The sequence below is a fragment of the Mandrillus leucophaeus genome, unplaced genomic scaffold (assembly GCF_000951045.1).
Source record: "Mandrillus leucophaeus isolate KB7577 unplaced genomic scaffold, Mleu.le_1.0 Scaffold41, whole genome shotgun sequence".
Classification (NCBI taxonomy): domain Eukaryota; kingdom Metazoa; phylum Chordata; class Mammalia; order Primates; family Cercopithecidae; genus Mandrillus; species Mandrillus leucophaeus.
Genome location: NW_012104365.1, coordinates 1,575,095 through 1,598,070, shown reverse-complemented (window position 1 = coordinate 1,598,070; position 22,976 = coordinate 1,575,095). Strand labels below are relative to the sequence as shown.

General features: G+C 32.7%; 1 protein-coding gene across 1 annotated transcript in view; it reads left to right on the top strand.

The window, feature by feature from the left end:
- The window catches only part of SYCP2 (synaptonemal complex protein 2), a 67,552-nt gene that overhangs the window by 8,432 nt on the left and 36,144 nt on the right, over positions 1 to 22,976 (top strand). Inside the window, exons 2-15 of the mRNA XM_011992336.1 lie at positions 1,575 to 1,637; positions 2,453 to 2,596; positions 3,418 to 3,546; positions 4,317 to 4,421; positions 4,719 to 4,743; positions 7,329 to 7,414; positions 8,359 to 8,444; positions 9,005 to 9,039; positions 9,935 to 10,077; positions 10,160 to 10,212; positions 11,738 to 11,783; positions 12,305 to 12,400; positions 16,745 to 16,805; positions 22,339 to 22,487. Coding sequence (XP_011847726.1) covers positions 1,614 to 1,637; positions 2,453 to 2,596; positions 3,418 to 3,546; positions 4,317 to 4,421; positions 4,719 to 4,743; positions 7,329 to 7,414; positions 8,359 to 8,444; positions 9,005 to 9,039; positions 9,935 to 10,077; positions 10,160 to 10,212; positions 11,738 to 11,783; positions 12,305 to 12,400; positions 16,745 to 16,805; positions 22,339 to 22,487 — 1,182 coding nt within the window. The 5' untranslated portion in view covers positions 1,575 to 1,613. The remainder of the gene's footprint in view (positions 1 to 1,574; positions 1,638 to 2,452; positions 2,597 to 3,417; positions 3,547 to 4,316; positions 4,422 to 4,718; positions 4,744 to 7,328; positions 7,415 to 8,358; positions 8,445 to 9,004; positions 9,040 to 9,934; positions 10,078 to 10,159; positions 10,213 to 11,737; positions 11,784 to 12,304; positions 12,401 to 16,744; positions 16,806 to 22,338; positions 22,488 to 22,976) is intronic.

The window sequence follows — 22,976 nt, the reverse complement described above, 5'->3', positions numbered from 1 at the left end:
TGTTTTTTGTTAAGCGCCCTTGATTTAAAATAGTCAATATGTCAGAGCAGCATATTGGGAGGGTGACATATTCTTACCTCTTTAGAGTATATAATATATTTTACTTTCAATGTAATTATTGATATGTAACTTTTAATCTATCACCTTACTTTGTGTTTTCTGTTTTTCCTTCTTGTTCTGGGTCTCTCTCTTTCTGTCTCTCTCTCTGGATTGATTAAAATGAAAACATTACAGCCTCCCTCCCCCACTTAGCTTAGTAGTTCTATATTCTTTCACTGCTCATTTAGTGGTTACCTTGGAAATGATGACGTGCATTCTTTTTGTTTATTTTAGAGACAGAGTCTCCCTCTCTTGCCCAGGCTAGAGTATGGTGTTGTGGCCATAGCTCACTGTAACCTCCAACTTCTAGGCTCAAGCAATTTCTCACCCCAGCCTCCAGAGTAGCTGGGATTACAGGCACACACCACCATACCCAGCTAATTAAAAAAAAATTTTTTTGTAGACATGGAGTCTTGTAACATACGATATTTTTAAAAAACATTTCCATAATTATTAAAATGAGATGGTAAAAACATCATCAGACTTTATTATTTATAAATGAATAATACTATCAGGCACATGGTTCCTCTCAGAATGACCTTTGGTACTTTGCTCCAAAAAAGGCAGGCAAATAATTACGTATATTCTACAAAGCAAAATAGGGATACAGAGCTTTGAGGATGACTACAGCAATGATTTGCATTTTCTTGACCAAAATGATATTAATTCCTTAGGTGTTCATGGCAGGGAGAATAAATGACCTTTATCTTCGATCCTTGTCAGAACCACACTAGATAGGATTGTTTGAAGTGATTTAATCTATTTTTGGTCCTGTTTTCTTAAGCATAGAATCTCTCTTTAGAACCTTGTAGATACTTTCTGTTAGCCATATTGCAATATATTAATTTGTGGCAGTTATTTATATTTGCACCCCATGGTCTTTAAGGATCCAGATAACTTTGGGAAAGTGAGGTCCTCACCTTAATTTCAGCATTCGACCAGAAATTGGGGGTTCTTTCTTTCCTGAACACTCTCGTGGACATATGAAATGTGTTTGGGTTATCTTTTCCTCACTCCTTTCCTTCATATTTTGATCCTGTTCATTGTTAGCATATCTGCATATTCCTTCTTTCTTGAATATTAATAGTCCAAATTTCATGTACACATTAATTCAAGAGTTTTTTTTTTTCCTTGTTCTCAAAGATGGAACAAGTATAGCAGAGAATCACTGGAATGGGAGATCCAGGTTATTCTTTTACTAGCTTTCTGACCTTTTGGCAGGATATTTGATATTAATTTAAGTAATCTATAAAAAGGAAGAGCTTGAGTAAATGATCTTCAGGCTTTTCTCTGGAAAATTCTTTGATCATATTCAAATGTGTAATTTTATAAACAGGTAAATGTTTAGTGAGGAAGTTAAACAATATTGCCTTTGGTATAAATAACAAATGCTTATTTATGTGTGTAAGATATTTAAACTGTTAAACACATGAAACAGATTGTGAGATACAGAAAATACATGTTTTCTTTTATAGGTGTTTATTTTGTCTTGCTTTTTTTTTAATGAAGTCAAAATGCCAATAAGACCAGATCTCCAGGTATGTAGTCCTAGACCAAAAGTATTTTAATTCTGAAAATCACCTTTTGTTTACTTATAGGTATTCAGTGTTATGTTTTTAGCAATGACAAAGCTTACATGTTTTTATGAAATGGTCAAGAATAGTTTAAAGTGTCCATTGATTCATGCATAATTTATGCTTGGATATTTTTGTATTAAGTTTTAGAAATTAAGATATTGCATATTTAGGTAAAGTGTAAGTGTTAATAATCTATTCAATATGTATGTAGTTCACAGCCAAACCTGTTTAGTGATCAGGTTGTAGTGTGAACATTTGTTATTAATGAAGTTGTACTTTAATAGCAAGGATGGCAGATTTTATTAAGGTTATAAATATTATATAAGGGTAATGCTTAAGTTATGTTAGCATAATTTCTAAAAGGTGCTTTTGCCTGTCTTTATGCATTTTTTTCTTTACTGTTTAAACCCTGTTGAGAGATTCGTAGTCAGGTATACTAGGCTTTTATTCATTGTATTAAGTATTAGTTACTTTAAAGTTTTTTTTATTTTCATCAAGTTTCTGTTGAGTTTGACATAAAGGTGACTTTGGTAATAAAAGATATGAATTGGAAATATTAGTAAAATATTTTTAAATCAGTCTTATTATCAAAGAAATGTAATTTCTAATTCAGTTGTTCCAAATTTAATAGTGGCCATATTTTTAAAAAATAAGTGAATTAATAATTTGAGTTCATTTGAGAGTTTTCCTGTGGAAACAGTTCTCAAATTACTAGACTGCATAGGTAATTAATTTTGGTTTTGATACAATATGTGCCATTAAATATATTTCTCTAGCACTTGGAAAAATGCATTGATGATGCTTTAAGAAAAAATGATTTCAAACCTTTGAAAACACTTTTGCAAATTGATATTTGTGAAGATGTGAAGATTAAATGCAGCAAACAGTTTTTCCACAAGGTGGACAACCTTATATGCAGGGTAAATATTCATTTTTGCTCAATGGTTGTTACAATTATTAGATAGAACTCTAGTTTTAGAAGGAAGTACTCCATTAGAAAAAAATGAATAGAAAGGCTTGGGCAAGCTCAGTTATGATTACATAAATAAATGCTTATTTCACCATATGCTTATTTTTGTTTGTTTGCTTGAGGAATTTCAACACATTGGAATGTCATTTCCCAAATAAAAAATACAAAAATATGTGTTCACATGGGGTTTACCATCAACTGTGGCTGAAATTGGGGAAAAAATACTTCAGCTCTTTGAAGTTTAAACAAGTTGATAGATTTTTTAAAAAACCTATCAGTGTATACTTGATGTTACATAGACAATGCCTACTTCTGTCAAAACTAAAACATAAAAAAATCACCCCAAACTTTAAATTTAATTGATCATATTTAAGACATTTTCATACATGATAAAAGGTGATTATTGATAATCCCCCCCAGTATCTGAGATTCTTTATGAATCCAAGAAATTGAATAAAAATTTATTGTTTCTGTTAAATACATGGAGCTTTTTAGAATGGAAAGTAGCTGGTTCATTGTATCATAGTATAAAGTTTCTTGGATTTATACAGATTTCCATTTTTGTCCTGAGTTTGTCATTCCCTGACTGTATGACTTTGGGCAGGTCTCATTCTTAAACCACATTTTCATCTGTTGCAATATAGAGATGATTAGAATGACCATCTTTCAGGATTTGTGAAGATTAAAATATGTGTGCAATGCTCCTTGTACAATGTCTGTTTCATACTGTTTTGTGTTTACAGAAATTTTAATGTATAGCTTTTATTTCAGGAACTTAATAAAGAGGATATCCACAATGTTTCGGCCATTTTGGTTTCTGTTGGAAGATGTGGCAAAAATATCAGTGTATTGGGGCAAGCTGGACTTCTAACGATGATAAAACAAGGACTAATACAAAAGATAAGTGTAGAATATGTAACATATTCATGTGAATGAAATATTATAAAAGATACGCTTTCTAATAAGAAATTATCCAAATTGTTGAAAATAAATTTAGGAACTTTATGTACAATTTTGGGAATAAAACATTTCTATAACTTGTGATATATGTTACAAATATAAAGATCACAAGAAAACTATACAAAGACAGACTCCTTGATAATCATGTGAGTTTAAGCTCCTTAAGGCTTTTACTTGCTTTATTGACTCTTTAACTCTTGTTATTCTCTAACTTCATTTTTTGTTTTTATATTGTTTATCTGTCTCCCATGCTAGAATGTAGGATATTGATTTTTGTCTGTTTTGTTCATTGCTACATTACTGGCACCTAGAATAGTATCTGAGATGTATGTACTCAAATATCTGAATTGATTAGGGTAAAATAATATGAAAACTTTTCATATAGTAACAGTATCAAAAATGATCTAAATTGTGATGATAATTTACTTCTTTCTATTATAATAAATGTACCCTAACTAGGAATTTGAAGGGGAAATAAGGATCTGCTACATGGAATCAAGATTAACTCCATCTAGTCCCATTTTAAACAATGGGAAAAGATAGTTTAAAAAAAAAAAAGATCTTTAAAAACATGAATTTATTTTGATACAATACTAAAATTTTAGTTTTAGTGTGTCTTTATTCCTAGGCTTACTGTTCATACAAAGACAAGTACATTCTTAAAATTATTAAAATGAAACTCAAAGTAATAAGTTCATTCCTCTTTTTACATGGTTGCCTGGTTTGAAAAATCCAAGGAGATTATTCAGAGTCAAGGAAATTCAAAAGATGAAGCTGTTCTAAATATGATAGAAGACTTAGTTGATCTTCTGCTGGTAAAAATCACATTGATTACACTGATGTTTATAAAGCATGTGTTTATTTAAAAAACAATTTGTGATCTCTGTGCCCTGAGCCTAAAAGTCACTAACAGATTGGTTGGTGCCTTGGTTGGATTGGTATAAAGCATTTATTCTGGTAAATATAATTAAATGGTTAGTTAATAAAAAATAAATATGCTATGAGTTAAAATGTAATCTGTCATTTCAGTACCATTTGTAATGGTTTATAATATTGTAATGGTTTATAATATATAGTAACTTGTAAATTAAATATTATTCACTTTTTTTCAGGTCGTACATGATGTCAGTGATGAAGGTATAATAAACACTTATTTTCTATTGGAACAATAAATTACCGTTAGAGCTTTAGTATAATTTTACAATTCCCATAGTATTGTCCTAGTATTAAGAACCCATTATCTGATTCAAAGATCAACAAACTTTTCCTGTAAAGGGCCAGATAGAAATATTTTAGACTTTGTAGTCCAAGAGAAAAACAATTAAGAATATTATGTAGGTACTTGTATAACAAGAGAGAAAAACAAATTTCTACAAATAATTTATTGATGCCATTGAAAATATAATAGTTGTACAATTTTTTGTAATATAGGTCTACTAATAAGGAAACTTGCATTCTTTTTGTGAGAGAATAACATTTCACTTAATTAGGGTTCAGAGTTAGTGTTTTGTTTGCAAAATTGATTGTAAATGTTCATTTGTTAATCCCTATCTATAATGAGGTTTTATGTATGTCACATTAGAAAATGGCTTTTCATGCAGACAATGCCAAATACTGATATCACTGCATAAGCATGCTTTTAATTGAGCGTGTTCATCACTTGAAAGGCATTAATAGAATTGTTAGGTTCTTAACATTTGCATTTTAGAATGTCATTGCATTGCAGATTAATCACTTCCAATTGAAGGTTATGTGGAAGCTTCCCAATTGCACAGTTAAATGAATTTTGAAATGTGGAAATTTCCTTAGTACTTAAAACAAATCCAGAAACACTGCTAGACCTGTAGTTGGAGTTTTGAAAAAATCTATCCCCTGCAAATTTGTGTGGTAATGGAGATGTTGCTTCCTGTTTTAACTTTTGACAGTCTGTGAAGTGTATAAAGCAGCATAGCATTACTTGCCTTTCAGATCACCTTAGTTATCAGAATGACTTCATTGCAGTGTTCATGATACAAGCATTATTTTTTCTTGTAATTTTGTGCCCAATTCATTTAGAAACATTGTCAACTCTGCAGCCAGTGCTAATTACCAAAGCCATTCAGTATTCAACAATAAGGGTTGAGGATAGTTCTTGTTCAGAAAAATTTTGGTCTTGGTGCTGGATATCAAAAAGTCACAATAAAACCCCACTGCCATTGGACTGCTGTGTGGTAGGGAAAGTCGGAATACTCAGTTTCTGCTTCTGACAAAAATTCAAATAACTGACCATGGCTAAATTGACGAGAGTGAGTGATGTTCACCTTTGACAGTACTGTTTTAATAAAACATGATAGATTCAAATAGTTTTCACAGAGCACTTGCTGGTGAGTAATAGTCATGCAAAAACAGGCAGTGAGTTACATTTAGTTTGTGGGCCATAGTTTGCCAACCTTTGATCTAATGGAACAATTTTTCAATAGTAAATTGAGAATACAGAATATGTTACTACTCATTCTTTGACTTGTGGCCTGCTTGTGCCAAACAATCAGATCCAAGTTATTTTAGCTCTGTGTTGACTGAAGAAGACTTACCTAGGATTGGTCAGTGAGGGTGGTGAATTATTTATAGAGAAAGTACTTGCTGCCTTCAGAGCCAAAAAGTTTTAAACAGATTGCCATTGATTTAAATAATAATTAATCCTACCTCTTCATTGATTGATTTTGCTACATAACAATGTTGTTTAAATTTTTAAGTTTTTAGGGAAAAAACAGTCCTAAACACCAGCAATTAATTATAAAGTGATCCACCTGATTTTTAAAGTAAATAATTGTATCTTTTCATCTGAGTACTTTTTTTCTTTTTATGTAGTCACTTTGGAAAATTGTACATTTGTTGTTACAGTATTTCCATTGTTTAAAGTTATTTTTAGAATTTGCATTATGAAACAGCATGTACACATTCCTTGAATATACTCAGTATTGATAAAGCCTCATCTTTCAAAAATGCGTTAACCTAAAAGTGGCTCACATCATTTAGAACTTCATTGGGGTTAAGATGTGTTGGTCTTAATAAGTATAAAAATTTTTGATGTTTAACTAAAAATTAATGAGGTCAGTTTTGGTAAAAGCCTCAGATTTGAACTTTTCAATTTTGAACTATATTTACTTAATCTAAAAAGAAAATACCTCCTTATATGCCTGCAGTTAGAAACTAGATCTAGAGTTGTCCCTTAACAGTATTAAAATCAGTCACATTTAGTTGAATGGTGTTTTTTGCAAGGCCAAATAGAATTAGGACTTAATTTCATTCTTTCTCATCCCAAGCCCTAGTGGGCATTCTTCTGAACTGCAGTAGTATATCCTTTCCACTAACTTATTTTATTTATTTTTATTTTTTGAGACAGGGTCTCACTCTGTCACCCAGGCTGGAGTACAGTGGCACAATCATGACTCACTGCAGCCTTGACCTCCTGTGCTCAGGTGATTCTCCCACCTCAGCTTCCCGGGTAGCTGGGATTACAGGTGCCTGGCTAATTTTTGTACAGACAGGATTTTGCCATGTTGCCCAGGCTGGTCTTGAACTCCTGGGCTCAAGCAGTCTACCCACCTGGGCCTTCCAAAGTGCTAGGATTATAGTCCTGAGTTACCATGCCTGGCCCCTTTCTGCTATCTCTTATAAGAAAAGACTGACAGTTGAGAGGATTTGAAATGAACATTTATCAATAATTTAACACTTTTATTCAGGTAAAAAACAAGTAGTGGAAAGTTTCGTACCTCGCATTTGTTCCCTGGTTATTGACTCAAGAGTGAATATTTGTATTCAGCAAGAGGTAAAGTCATTTATTTGTTTGTGTTTTAAAAACTAAAAATGAGAAAGTGAAGAAAATCAATAGCAATTAAATTGAAAATTTATTTCATCTAGGACTAAATTACTTACCTTGGAGTATATGTCTATCATCTTAACAATCTATTGCCTGACATATTTCCTAAATAGTTACTGAAAATTTATAACCATATGGGTTTATAATGCATATAGCTCAAATAGAAATAAATTATACCATCCAGATTTTTGGGGTGCTTAAGTAGTTAAATGCTAAAAATAATCTGTATTAGTATATTTATGTGTGTACATATACTATCATCATAAGAAAATAAAGTAACATTTTTGGCTTCCTCAGATCTTCTAATGGAGTTAAAATAAATATAACTTTTATTGCAAAAAGTACAAGTGCTTTAAGTACAGGAGTCATGTTATATTCTATTTTTGATATTCTATAGTTTATGTTGTTTTTATATTCATTATTTTATACTTTATTATTTTTATTTTTTTGAGAGAGTCTTGCTCTATCTGCCCAGGCTGGAGTGCAGTGGCGCAATCTCAGCTCACTGCAACCTCTGCCTCCCAGGTTCAAGTGCTTCTCCTGCCTCCCTCCTGAGTAACTGGGATTACAGGTGCGCGTTACCATGCCCAGCTAATTTTTGTATTTTTGGTAGAGACAGGGTTTCACTATGTTGGCCAGGCTGATCTCGAACTCCTGACATCAAGTGATCCGCCCACCTCGGCCACCCAAAGCGCTGGTATTATAGGCGTGAGCCACCATGCCTGGCCCGTTTTATACTTTATAATATTCTTTCCTCCATCCTACTCCATTCCTATAATAAAACTCAGTGATTAAGAAAAAATTAGGCTTCTAAGTTTATGTGCTTAGAGTATTTCTCTAAATAGTGTTTCACTGAATATAAAGTTAATGCATTATCTTTTTTTCTTTTCTAGATAATTAAAAAAATGAATGCTATGCTTGACAAAATGCCTCAAGATGCCCGGAAAATACTCTCTAACCAAGAAATGTTAATTCTCATGTAATAATCTGTACTATATTGTTTTTATTCTTTTTTTTTTTTTTTTTTTTTTCTCTGTCGCCCAGGCTGGAGTGCAGTGGTGCGATCTCGGCTCACTGCAAGCTCCGCCTCCCAGGTTCATGCCATTCTCCTGCCTCAGCCTCCCGAGTAGCTGGGACTACAGGTGGCCGCCACCACACCCAGCTAATTTTTTGTATTTTTAGTAGAGACAGGGTTTCACTGTGGTCTTGATCTCCTGACCTCTTGATCCCCCCGCCTTGGCCTCCCAAAGTGCTGGGATTACAGGCGTGAGCCACCACGCCCGGCTGTTTTTATTCTTAAAATCAATAATTTAAAAATGTTTTATAAGACAGTAAGACAACCATGAGTTTGCATTAATAATGAAACTGATAAACTGTTGCAGCTTTTTAATGTAATTTAGTATATGTATATAATTTCTGCAAAAGTCAGTGATATTAGCCAATTGTAAATTTTAGTGAAGTTTCTTTTCCTCCTAAACATGTGGACTTCCTATTTAATTGATACTGGTCCGTTTTATAATCTGTTATTTTAATTCACAGGAGTAGTATGGGAGAAAGGATTTTAGATGCTGGCGGTAAGTATGTCTTTTCAAAATCTAAAATTATTCCATATTTATGAATAGCAGATAATATTTTTTAGTTAAAATATTAGCATAGCAATGTGAGACTGAGGTAATTATAAACTTTAGGTACAATTAAGCAATTTTTAATAAATATAAATAAAATTTATCTTTGGGACAAAAATAATTTATGACAGTAGGCATTAGATACATACAATTTGTACCTAATGGTAGACTTATGAATAACATAATAGCTTAAGATAATAGCTTAAATTAATAGCTTAATTTAATAGCTTAATATAATAGCTTAATTAAAACTTAATAGCTTAACATAATAGCATAATATAATATCTTAATTTTTCAATAGACCTGAACTACTTGTGCTAAGAAATTCCTCAGACAGTATTTTATGAAATTAGGATGTCTAATATTCTTGGTATTGATGTATTTGTTTTTAAACAATGTGTTTATTAAAATAACTTAAAATTTATTTTCTAAGCTTTTTGTGAATGAATTTTAATATGGTGATTTACATGTAGAATAAATCATGGTTTAAAGTACTGTGGGATAACTGTAAACATGTTACATGAGAGGAAAACAGAATTTGTAACTTACAGATAACTGTATGGGTTACTTTGCATTTTATGGCAGTGTCTTTGAATATTTAGAAGTCTCAAATTTTTAAAACAATTTTACTTATTTCTTCTGTTAGCATGCTTGTTATTTGGGCTGTGTTAATTCTTCAAATGATGAGATTTCTAATCCATATGAAGAAAATATTAATAGATTAATAAATTACACTAATATATTCTTATTTCTCTTGTTTATTCGAATACCTTATAAAACATCTTGTCTTTTATGAACTTAATTTTCATAATTGTAAATCCAACATTAACTATTTTTTTAATAGATTATGACTTACAGGTAGGCATTGTAGAAGCTTTATGTAGAATGACCACAGAAAAACAAAGGCAAGAACTGGCACATCAGTGGTTTTCAATGGATTTTATTGCTAAAGCATTTAAAAGAATTAAGGACTCTGAATTTGAAACAGTAAGTTGTGTAACAATAACAGAAATTTGTGAATTTTTAAAAATTATTATAATTTTTTTAAAGTATTTCTCTTTAAAATTAGGATTGCAGGATATTTCTCAACCTTGTGAATGGCATGCTTGGAGACAAAAGAAGGTACAATGCAAGATACAACCATATACTGACAAAGAACTAGAGCTCAAGAGTGAGCACCCAGTGTTGCATCTTTATACATTTAACTTTATTTGTTCTTGTATGTTGTAGTGTAAAATATTCTTAGATAATTTAAAACAATAACATGATTTTAGCAAATTACTACACCAGTAATCTGAAATAATTCTGCACTGGCCTTGTTTTATTTTGTACTTTTTAGAGGGAAAAGTTTATTTCTGTTTAATTCATATTAATTAATAACTTTGGATATATTTGAGTTGCATATCCATTATTAATGTTTGAGGGATAATAAAAATCTAGACATATTTATTACTTGAATTGCCTCCTTCATCCACATGCTAGAATGTAAATATATAGGAAACAAATCATCTTCCTTTATAATTAACATACAGTAAGTAGGATCTTTCTGAGGGGCATGAAAGGATATGTAATGTAAATTTTAATCATTTTTTTATAACGACCGAAAAACAGAATTTGCAATGCCTGGCACTTTATGGATGTTCAACACAATTATTGGATGAATGAGTTCACATTTACTGTACTTACTAAAGAAATTAAAAGTATTGTCAGGGTTGTGCAAGAAGTCATATTACCTGGATTTGAATCTATAAGTTCCTCTCTTCCTATTCTAGTATTGGGCAAATTATTTAACCTTACATGCCTCAGTTTCCTTAGCTGTTATATAATATTAATAACTACCTCATATGTTTGTGGTATAGATTAAATGAGATAATATGCTAAATATTTAAAATAGTATAAGAAAGCATTCTGTGAATTTAACCATTTTTAACATAATTATTCACTTGTATTTTCTGATTTAGGTTCTGTGAAAACATATATTAATAAGCTAAATTAGGAAACTGCTTATATTTGATAGTACACTGTATTAGTCTGTTTTCATACTGCTGATAAAGACATACCGGAGACTGAGAAATTTACAAAAGAAAAAGATGTAATTGAACTTAAAGTTCCACGTGACTGGGGAAGCCTCACAATCATGGTGGAAGGCAAGGAGGAGCAAGTCACATCTTACATGGATAGCAGCAGGCAAAGAGAGAATGAGGAAGATGCAAAAGCAGAAACCCCTGATAAAACCATCAGATCTCATGAGACTTACTCACTACCATGAGAACAGTATGGGGGAAACTGCCCCCATGATTCAGTTATCTCCCACCTGGTCCCTCACGTAGGAATTATGATAGTACCATTCAAGATGAGATTTGGGTGGGGACACAGAGCCAACCCATATCACACACACAAACATTTGGTGCAATCATTTTAGTCAAAATGGTAGATTGAATAGTATCCTCAAAGTAATATGGTTTTCTCTACATAAATGTCCACTAAACATGTATTTTGGAAAGTATTAAAGAGGGAAATATTATTTTATTTCAATTATTATGACCACTGCCTGATTTCCTTTTGATTCCAGGCATGATTTCTATTGCTGGACAAGATATGCTGTGAAAGCTTATTTATTTTTTTCTTAAACTACTTTTTATTTCAGGGTCTTTACATTTCCTTGTTTATCAGCATTTCTTGATAAATATGAGGTAAAATTTTAACTTAACACATTATTTTAGTTACTGTATGAATTTTGATAGTCAAGTGAATTATGAGTTAAAAATGAATAAGAACATTAAAAATAGTTGTAATTAGATCATGAATATAGCTGATCTAGTATTCTGTATCTGACAGTGATACCAGGAGAAATTTTATGGAACAGCGTATTCATTGCCAAGAATAACTGAAAAATAAAGGCTGTAGTCCACATTTTCTCCTGTTTCCTTAAGACCATTATTGATTTATCATGTCTGAACCTATTCAAACTAGTACTTTCAACCTTTATTAGTGCTTGGAATATTCATCATTTCTTGGAGCTAGTTGATTTTTTATAAAATATTAAAGTAGCATTTTATTGTTTTTAAATTTATCTAAATATTATACTTGTCTATTCTTTCTCTTCTCTCCCCTTCTAGCTTTGTTTTCTTGCTTTAGCCATGAATATAACATCGTAATTTTCTGTTATTTTTAAATCATTGTATATGCCAGTTTTGTATGTTTATTTTATTAGCTGCAAATACCATCAGATGAAAAACTTGAGGAATTTTGGATTGATTTTAATCTTGGGAGTAAGACTCTCTCATTCTACATTGCTGGAGATAATGATGTAGGTTTTATTTCCTTGGTATTATTCTTTATGTATATGTATATATAAGATTTTTACTCACTATAAGAATGTGGATTTATTTTTATGTTTTAGCCAGTCTTTACATAGATTTTAACATTAGCTCTAGTAATTTGATTAGCATAACGACCTACCAAGCTAATTATAAATGAAAATTACTTCTGATGTTTTATTGTATGAGAAAAAATAATGCTAAATTTTAATACTAATTTTTTTAACATAAGCTTTTCAAAAATAAATGTTAATTCATGACAGATACAATTTTATATTCACATAAACAAAGTGAACTGACTTTAGAAAAGGGAACAGTTACTCAAATACAGAGGCACTCTATTGAAAATATTAACAGATAGTGACACGTGGTCCTAACTTAATCATTCATAAAATCTTCTCTTTGGAAATAGGACTTGATTGGGAGTTAATTTTAGTTTTTTTTTCCTCCTATGCTTTATCATAGCTGTGCTCAGATCTTCCAAATAGGTGTCATATTTTCTGCTGACCTGAATATTTTTTACCTAAGGAAAATCCTTGAGCCATTATTTCATAATAGCTACCACCTCATATTTGATACACTTGCATACATTTAGCTTAAATTTTGTAATCTATTTGCCAAAATCTGAGTAAGAGTTGATCAGCATTTACTAATCTGGTTGTGGCTGGTGATATTATAATAAGGCTTTAGTCTTTTTAGTCTGTTTCTTATAGAATCCTGCTATTTATTCCAGGTAAACATTTTATAGATGAACATTAACCAAATGCTTTTTAGGATTTTCACATGCCTTTATTGCTTTTCATTTTGAAGTACCTTCTTAGAATGCTTAAAATTGAGTTCCAATGACTAGCACTGCTTCTCAGGGAGCACTGACAGTTTCTGTTAGTGTATTTCTCCTGCAGGTTTGTAGGAGTGTTTTAAGCTGATTGTTTTTCGAGGAGCTACTTAGGTAGGCAGGTGCAAAAGTAATTGCGGTTCTTTTACTTTCAGTGGCAGAAACCATTACTTTCAATGGCAGAAACTGCAATTACTTTTGCACCAGTCTAGTAGAATTTCATTTTGGGAGAAAAGTATTGTTATTAGACGGCAGTAACTACTATAAAGGAAATAAATAGGGCAGTGTTCCTTCATTCAGCTTGGTCTAATGGATTATTGAGATAAAAGTAAGCAATTAAATACCATGAAACCCCACCTCTACTAAAAATACAAAAATTAGCCGGGTGTGGTGGCAGGCACCTGTAGTCCCAGCTACTCAGGAGGCTGAGGCAGGAGAATGGCATGAACCCAGGAGGTGGAGCTTGCAGTGAGCCCGGATTGGGCCACTGCATTCCAGCCTGGGCGACAGTGTGAGACTCAAAAAAAAAAAAAAAAAAGAAAAGAAAAGAAGCAATTACATTGTAGCAGTATACATGATAGGGAAAGTATAAAATGCATATATAAGTATTTAATGCCTACTGTGTTCCAGACACTGATCAAGATGCTGGGGGACTCTTCTTTCCAAAACTATAGTTAGAATCCTCTCTCCCCTGAATTTCCGTAGTTGTAATATGTTATTCCTTTATTCTCTCTTGCTCTCCATAAAAGCCATTCTCCACAGTGGCTCCTTGAATCCTTCTTCTGTCTCTCTGACATGGCATACAAGGCTTTTTGTGGCCTGGTCTCTGGCTGTTTCTCTGATATTTCATGTATTTTCTATGATGACTGTGTTCCAGTCACATTTATTTTTCTATTTCTCTAACACAGATTATGCTAATCTTAGGTCTTTCTACTTCTTAGTTCTTCTGCATAGACCACTGCCTCCAGGTCCTTGCATCTTAGTCCTTCCTGATTAGATTTAAGCACAAATGTTGCCTTCTCATAGAGTATTCTCAGGCTACTCAATATAAAGCAGCCTCACAGCCACATTATTCCACATTGTCTTATTTCCTTTATAGTAGTTATTATTTAAAATCATTTTGTTTATTTGTTGTTTGTTGTCTACTTTCCTGCATAGAGTGTAAGATTAATAAGATCAGGGACTTTTTTTTTTTTGTTTATAGCTGTTCAGTGGCTTATGTTTATTGCAAGAATGAGTAAACAGAACATTGAAAGAATTGAAAGATATATAGAGGGCATAGGGGATTGGAAAAATATAGGAAGTGTGGAGCCAAAGGAGAATTTTAAGTAAGAGGTAACATCAGTTCAATGAATATCTATTGAGAACTATGTGTCACGTATGTACTAGGCACTGGAGAACACATTTGTGTAAAAGATGCCCCGTGGTAGGGGAAATGGATAAAAATAGACTGGGGAGAATAGATTACAAAGGAACGAGACTAGAGGCAGTTAGGAGGCTTTTGCGATAATCCAGGTGAGAAATAATTGTGGGATGGTTTTGTGATATAACAATGGGCATGGATAGAAATTGATAGAATCCAGAAAGACTTGAGAGGAGATAGAACTGAGCAAACCTGGTGATTTGTTTGTAATTTTTTTAAAAAGAAGGATTACTAAAATTTGGGTAGCTAGATGGAAATTGAGTCATAAGTAGAGATATAGAAGCTATCTGTATATAAATGACAGAACCATGGTTTTTAATGAGTGCCTACATGAAAGAACTATGAAAAACCAATTTCTACAGGATAAGTAAAAGAGATTTTAGCTAGAAGGATACTTGAAGAATCGGCCAAAAGGGAACAAATTAAAAGGGTATAGTGTTATGGACGACAAAGGAAAGGAGGTTTTATGAGAGGAAATGATCAACACAGTGAGATATTCCTGAGAGGTGAGGTTAAATACAAACTTGTAACCCATGAAAGAGCAGTTTCACTCATGCGATGAAGAGTTTAGGCATTCCTAGAAAGTTAAAATATTTACTAAGGAAGTAAAGACATCAAGTTAAGGAAAGAGATAGCATGAGATGTGGACTCAAAGTAGGGGTTTTTGTTGGATATTTTAATGATAAGAGCTTTCATAAATTGATGGTGAAGGGCAGATAGGGAGAGGTTGAAGGAAAAAAATTGAGGTCAAGAGGAGGAAGGAGTATAATGGAGGGAGAGTAGGAGGTGAAAATGGAACAAAATTGCTATAACATATTGATAACCGTTGAAGCCGGGTGAGGGCATATTTTGGGTTTATAATACTATGATTTCTGATTTAAAATAATCTGTTTGAAAATTGCCATTATGTGCGTTTTTTAAAAAGTGAACTAAGTGCCTTGATATATAAGGAAGAATCAGTTTTAAGTTGGTAGATGATAGCAATTATTGGGAATAGAGTATGCCAGTTGAGATATTCCTCAAAAGAGCAAGTTTTTTACACACAGAGAAATATGAGGCTGCTCAAAGCTTTGGGGAAAAATTAGAATACCACCCGTTTCCTCCTGATCCTGAGGTTTTGAGGTAATGGATAAAAGTAGAGAAGAGAAAGGAATTAGTGAAAATAATAAGGATTTAGAGGAATTTCTCAGGAATGAGTTGTCCTTAAGTAACAAAAGTATTTAATTCTTTTGGTTTTTTTGTTTGTTTTTGTTTTTGTTTTTTTGAGACGGAGTCTGACTCTGTCACCCAGGCTGGAGTGCAGTGGCACCATCTCGGCTCACTGCAAGTTCCGCCTCCTGGGTTCACACCATTCTCCTGCCTCAGCCTCCCGAGTAGCTGGAACTACAGGCGCCCACCACCACGCCCGGCTAATTTTTTTTTGTATTTTTAGTAGAGATGGGGTTTCACTGTGTTAGCCAGGATGGTTTCGATCTCCTGACCTCATGATCCACCTGCCTTGGCCCCCCAAAGTACTGGGATTACAGGCGTGAGCCACCGCGCCCAGCCAGGAATGGTGTTTAATTTTTACTATAACTTTGTGAATTCAGTATCATTCAGTTATACAAATTTTCAATGAAAATACTTGGAGCTAACATTTTAGGTTATTATCATGCACATTCATGTTTAAATCAAAGGACAATCTGTTAATGAGTATTGTGGTTACAGGACCTGGAATAGGTAGTAGGAGTGGGAATTGAGGAATGAGTATGACTTCATAAAATATTTCAAAGAAAACATAAAAAGACTTGGTAACATTTTTAAAAAGGGTATCCTTTAATAAATATTAACAGTCATTCCTTTTTTGGTTAAGGATAGTAAATTGTCAAAAACATTTTGTTTTAAGAATGAACAAATACATTAAATGTAATATATAATATGTAGTTAATTGGTGGAGCAAGAAAGGTGTTATATAAACTAGTTAGTGACTAGTAAAAAATATTGATAGTTCATGTAACTTAAAATTTGATGTTTAAAGAAACTGTAAATCAGAAATAAATTATTTATTTATGGCCAAAACCTGTTTTTAAATTTAAGGATCATCAATGGGAAGCAGTTACTGTGCCAGAGGAAAAAGTACAAATATACAGCATTGAAGGTATTAAACTTGTTTTTTTTAAAAAAAATAATTTTCTTAATTCTTACCATATGGAACAAATATTACATCCTTTCTGGGTTAACAAAACAGACTAATGAAAGCAAAATCAGTATTTTCAGATATTCACATTCAGAAATTCATCAAATTCCTTGATCCCATGTTTCCCTACTAATCTCCCAACTCTACACCTGTACTTACTTCCTTCCCTTTCTAGTCTAGAAACAGTGATCCAGTTTGTCATTCTTGTTTCTATGTTCAAGGCTCCTGACCTTCCATCCCATTTGCTTGATTAAATCTGAATATCTGGTTTCTCCAATCCTGTAACTGGAACTGCATAACACTAGTGGACAAAATCAGACTAGTACTATTACAAATTTAGATATTAAGACATATTTTAGTTATTTCAATAGACATAAAATATCTCATTATGATTTTTATTTGCATTTTTCTAACGACCAGTGATACTGAGCACTTTTTCATGTGCTTTCTGGCCATTCATATATCTTCCTTTGTAAACTATATATTTTAAATATTTTGTTCATGTTTTATTGGACTATCTAGTTCTTAGGTATCCTAGATTCTAATCCTTTGACAGATATATGTTCTATATTTTCTCCAAAACTGTATCTTGCTTATTCATTTTCTTATTGATATCTGGCGAGCAGTTTTAAATTTTGAAATCTACTTGATCTACTTTTAGGGTTATTGCTTTCTGTGACCCAAGAAATTTTTATCTAGTCTTAAATCACTAAGATGTTCCATTATTTTTCCACAAAAATTTTATAGTTTTAGCTTTTATGTTTAGGAGTATTATAATCTCAAATTAATATTTGATTAAGGTGTGATGTAGAGATTGGAGGTTCATTTTTTCATATGGATATGCAGTTATTCCAGGATTATTTGCTGTAAAGGCTTTTCTTTTCTATTGCATTTCTTGGGTTTCTTTGTTGAAAATCATGACTCTGTAATAGCGTGTCTATTTCTTGGTCCTCCAATCTGTTCTATTTATCATAGGTCTACTTACTATTCTTTATGTCAGTACCACACTGTTTTGATTATGGTAGATTTGTGGTTAGTCTTGAAGTCAGTATAAGTCTTCCAACATTGTGATTTTTAAAAATATTGTTTTGGAAATTATAGGCCTTTTGAGCTTCTATATAAATTTTAGAATAGGTTTATCGATTGCTTGTTGGAATTACGATTCAGGGTTTAGATCAATATGGGGAGAAATAACTTGTTAACAGTAGTAACTAGTTTATAAACATGGTGTATCTCTCCATTTGTTTAGGTCTTTGATTTCTCTCAACAGTGTTTCACAGTTTTCACTGTATAAGTCTTTTGATGAATTTGTTCCCAAGTGTTCAGTCTATATGTTTATAAATAGAATAGATCTTTAATTTTACCAGTCATGGGATCTGCAAAAGAGGTAGTTTTACTGTTTCCTTTCTGATCCTTATGCACTTCCTCCCTCGTTTCCTTTTGTTGCTTTATTGCAATGGATAGAACCTCCAGTGCAATATTGTATAGAAGTGATAAAAGTGGACATCTTGGCCTACTTCCCAATCTTTGCTTAGGAAAGAGCATTCAGTATTTTACCATTAAGCATGATGTTAGCCAAAAGTCTTTTGTAGATAACCTTCATCAGGTTAAGGATGTTGATAACTCTTCATATTTGTCTATGCACATGAAACCATCATGGCAATCAAGTTAATAAACATATCACCCCCAAAATTTCTTTGTACTTCTTTTAATCCATCCTTCTACCCCCAGGCAATTACTGATGTTTTCTTTATCTTTGATACTTTTACATTTTCTAGAGTTTATATAAATGGAATCATACAGTATGTAGCAATTTTTGTCCAGCTTCTTTCTTTTAGAACACTTTAAAAAAAATGATTCAAGCATGTTGCATTTATCAGTAGTTTATTCTTTTTTTTGCTGGATGTTATTCCATTGTATAGATATACTTCATTTGGTTTCCATAGTCACCTGTTGATGAGCATTTGTAATGTTCCCAGTTTTTAGCTATTATGAAATGTTGCTGTAAATATTCATGTATAATTAGTTACTTCTGAAAATATGTCTTTAGTTCTCTTAGGCAAATACTAAGGAGTTCAGTGGTTAGTTCAGACCCACAGGCATATGATTAGCTTTTGAAGAAACTTCTAAAATGTTGTCCAAAGTGATTTTACCATTTTACATTTTCACTATCAGTGTTTAAGAGTTCCATTTGTTCTACATCCTTCCTAACACTTTTATGGTCAGTCCCTCCTACCGTCTTGCCTTGTTGTACTGGCTGTATAATCTTCAGTACAATGTTAGTAGAAATTATAAGAGCAGACATAATTGCCTAGTTTATGATGTTAGTGTTGAGGGTGAAGGGGATTATTTTTTCTTCTATAATTATTTCATGTTGACAATTTCTCTGTTAATTCAGGTAAACTAGTTGTTTAATTAGAGTATGGCACTTTCCCATCTCTCTCTTGCTGCCTCGCTTACCATGTGACACACCCACTCCCCTTTTGCCTTCTGCAATGATTAAAGCTTCCTGAGTCCCTCATCAGAGGCAAATACTGGCACCATGCTTCCTGTACAGCCTGCAGAACCATGAGCCAAATAAATCTTTTTTTGTAAGTTGCCCATCCTCAGGTGTTCCGTTATAGCAGACTAATATAGTCTTCTTCTAAAAAGATCTGTTGTTTCCTCTCTCGATCAGTCATGTGTTGTTGTCTCTATGCATGTCAAGTAATTTTATGATAGATAATGCATATACAGGAATGATAGACGCTCCAGATAGTCCTTCCACCAGAAGAGTTTTTTTATTTCTTCTTAGGCGGAGGGGCTAAAGGCCTGATCCAATCATGGATGTTTGTCTGTGTTTAGTTCTAGTTTTAAATTTACTCTTTGTCTTGTTTGCCTCTATTACTCAGGTGTGGCCATCCCAGTCTGTTGATGATGAGCCTATTAGATTTTTGTCTTCTGAACCTGAGAGACTATGGGAGATACAGTTCTGCCTCTTAGAGGTTTCCAGCTCAGCTCTCCAGCTGTTCACTCTACTCAGTCCAAAGGCAAATATTTTGAGCGGGACACTGAGTATATGCCTGAAGATGATACATCTATCAGGCAGTACATTGATTCCAAGCCCATGAGACTATTAGAGAGTTAACTCTGCCTTTTATCAGGTTTGGTCCAGCTCCTTGTGCTGCCCCAGAATGAAGAGAAAATTAGTTATGCCTTTAAAGCTTTTAAGTGTCCTATTTGTTACTCCAGGCACTACTGCTCACTAAATACTTGCTTGTCTTCTTTTCTCCAGCAGAGGTTTTCTTCTTAAGCCTACAAACAGAATTAGCAAATTTCCTTAGAGAAAAAAAGGCCAGAGATCTTGTTACATGTACAGCTCTCTGACACCTTTAAACATATGATATTTTAATCCTTCTGATTTTTAAAAACAGGATATTAGCCTGCCACAATATCCTACATTTTTCCCAGAAGTGGAAGTCTCCAACTTCCAACTTTGGACTCTCACTGCTACTTGGCAGTCTTCCATGTCCATAGTTGCCATCCCTCTCCAGTCCTCTAACAGCTACTATTTAAATTTTTAAGTTATCCTTAAGAACCTTGCCTTTTTTGCTTTCACTATGATGTGGTAATTCAGAAGAACATGAATTTTTCAGGTAAGAATGCCTATACATTTTGGCCCTGCAGACCCTCCATCTCCAAACATCTTTGCATCTGTATCCTCCTTTATCTCTCCTGTAAAGAGGAGATATGTATCTACTCTTGTTGAAAGGTAATCTGAGTTCTCCATACATATTCTCCAAGTCTTTGCTCAATCAATTCATATTTCTTATATCTTCTTCCTCTCAGTACCTCTTTTCTCTCAGTTATATCAATGGGCTCAAATGTCTATCATAAAACAAAAAGTTTACTTTTATCCTATGTCTTCCTGAAGCTATATTTTTCTCCCCATTCATAGCCAATTTTGAGAGAATAGTTTTTACTCTTTCCTTCTCTTTCTATTTATTCTTATGTTATAAAATCTTGATATATTGATATCCATAAGTACTTGCATTTTATAGCAAGCAACACAACAATGTTTTCTTGTATTCTAGTAACACTGCTAACTAATTAAAAGGGAAACCAAGCCATTATATAGTCCAGACAGAGCAAATATCAGGAATTTCAACAAAGCAATCATTAAAATATAACAAATATTCATAAATTTCTATGTAAGTAGCCATAACATAGGTAGACACATTTTTGTACAAATAGGCACAAAGCATTCAGCGAAATAGTAAATTTGAAGTAATTCTAATACCATGTACAAGCAAGGAATTAAAGCAAATATTATATTTAATATAATTTACAGTAAGCTATAGAAAAAAAGTCAAATGCATATCAGAGGAATAAAACAATCAGCAGAAATAGACCTAAAAATTACAAATGTTTTAATTTTCATCAAAACATGAAAAATTATCTTTAAAGCCACCTAAATTTTCATCTCTGAAACCTGAAAACTTGTCACTGTTTAACTTTTAAAAACTACTAGCACTCTGAGTTTGAAACTATGGTTACCACTTTCAAGCAATTGCTAATTCTTAGTACTTTCAAAGAGCATTACTGTGAAAGTTTCATGAGCATATTTTTGCAAAAGCAAATAAAACATTTTCTGCTTGGGCAGGCCTCATAAGAATCAGGACATTTCATAGCCTGTAGGACATTTGTCCCTTAGGCCACATCATGGTGTAGCCTGCAGAGCTTTTTCAGATGTAGAGATAAATTTCCTTATTTTGTGTGATCCTGCTCCCTCAGAGTTTTTCTCCTGCAGGCAGGGTTGGAGACTTCTCATCCAGCAATAGAATTCCTGCCACAAGTAGAATAGGAGCATGGTGGCCTCTGATCTGTAATACACGTCCTTTTATTAGGTGCCAGGTAATTTTTTGGTAACTTTTGTAGGGAGGGGAGAGTGTGACTATTTCTTATAAACTGGTACTTGCTGTGTTCTCTGTTTACTGGATTGGTAAGTTCATTGAGGCCAAGTGCTAGATCCTTCTCACCTCACAATTTCCTGAAACTTAATTTTTATCAAGTGTTGTTTATTGTCAGCATGTTATAACAACTGTGGATTTAATAGAAATGTTTATATGCATATGTCTAGAAACATGGTAATTGTATGGAATTGAAGTTGTTTTTGTTTGCCTTTATTTAAATTAAGAAAATAGTATTCTCAGATGTGTTCAAGGAATATTTTATTAAGAATTTGTTAGGGTCCAGAATGTATTTGGGACTCTATCTTATCAGGTATAGCCATATCCCATATTTTATAGATAAGAATACTAGGCTAGGAAAGCTAAATTGACTTGATTTATTTACCTAGGTAAGTAGTGTCAGAATTGATTAATTTAAACACTGTTCAATATTGAGAATTTGAATTTTAATTCAATTAATATGCTACATCCATGTCTTATTCATAGTATACTTGCAGAGTAGTATCATAGAAACAAACTAATCAGTGTTATTTGTTTGTATACAGTGAGAGAATCAAAGAAGCTACTAACAATAATTCTGAAAAATATAGTAAAAATTAGCAAAAGAGAAGGGAAAGAATTGCTTTTGTATTTTGATGCATCACTAGAAATCACTAATGTGACTCAAAAAATTTTTGGTGCAAATAAACATAGGGTAAGTCTTTAAACTTAATAAATATTTACTGTTTTCATAATTCTGGAAACACTCAGTTTGGGGTTATAAGTTTTATTGCATTTTTTCCTTTCTAGTATTCTTAAAATGTAGATTTTAGTTCTTTAAATTTGTACTGGTGAAGAGTCATCAGCTTGTTAGTCATATCCATTGAGATACCCATTAGAAAGTATCTGATGACAAAATTAGCAGCAGCTGCTGAAAACATTTAATGAATTTCTGCCAGGTGTTTAAAAAGTAAAATGAGAGAAAGCACTGTTTTCAAGATTTTAAACATCGTGAAAATTACACACATGATACATAAGAAGAAGTAAATAATGGCATAGGGAACAAGAGTTGTAGATATTGAAGAAAGAGAAGGCTCATAAAGAGTCAGGTTTGGAGATAGGCATTATTATGGATATGGGACTTGAAATGGCCTTCGAAGTTTGAAGGAAAGGATTTAGATAAAATACTTCCCAGGCATGTAGA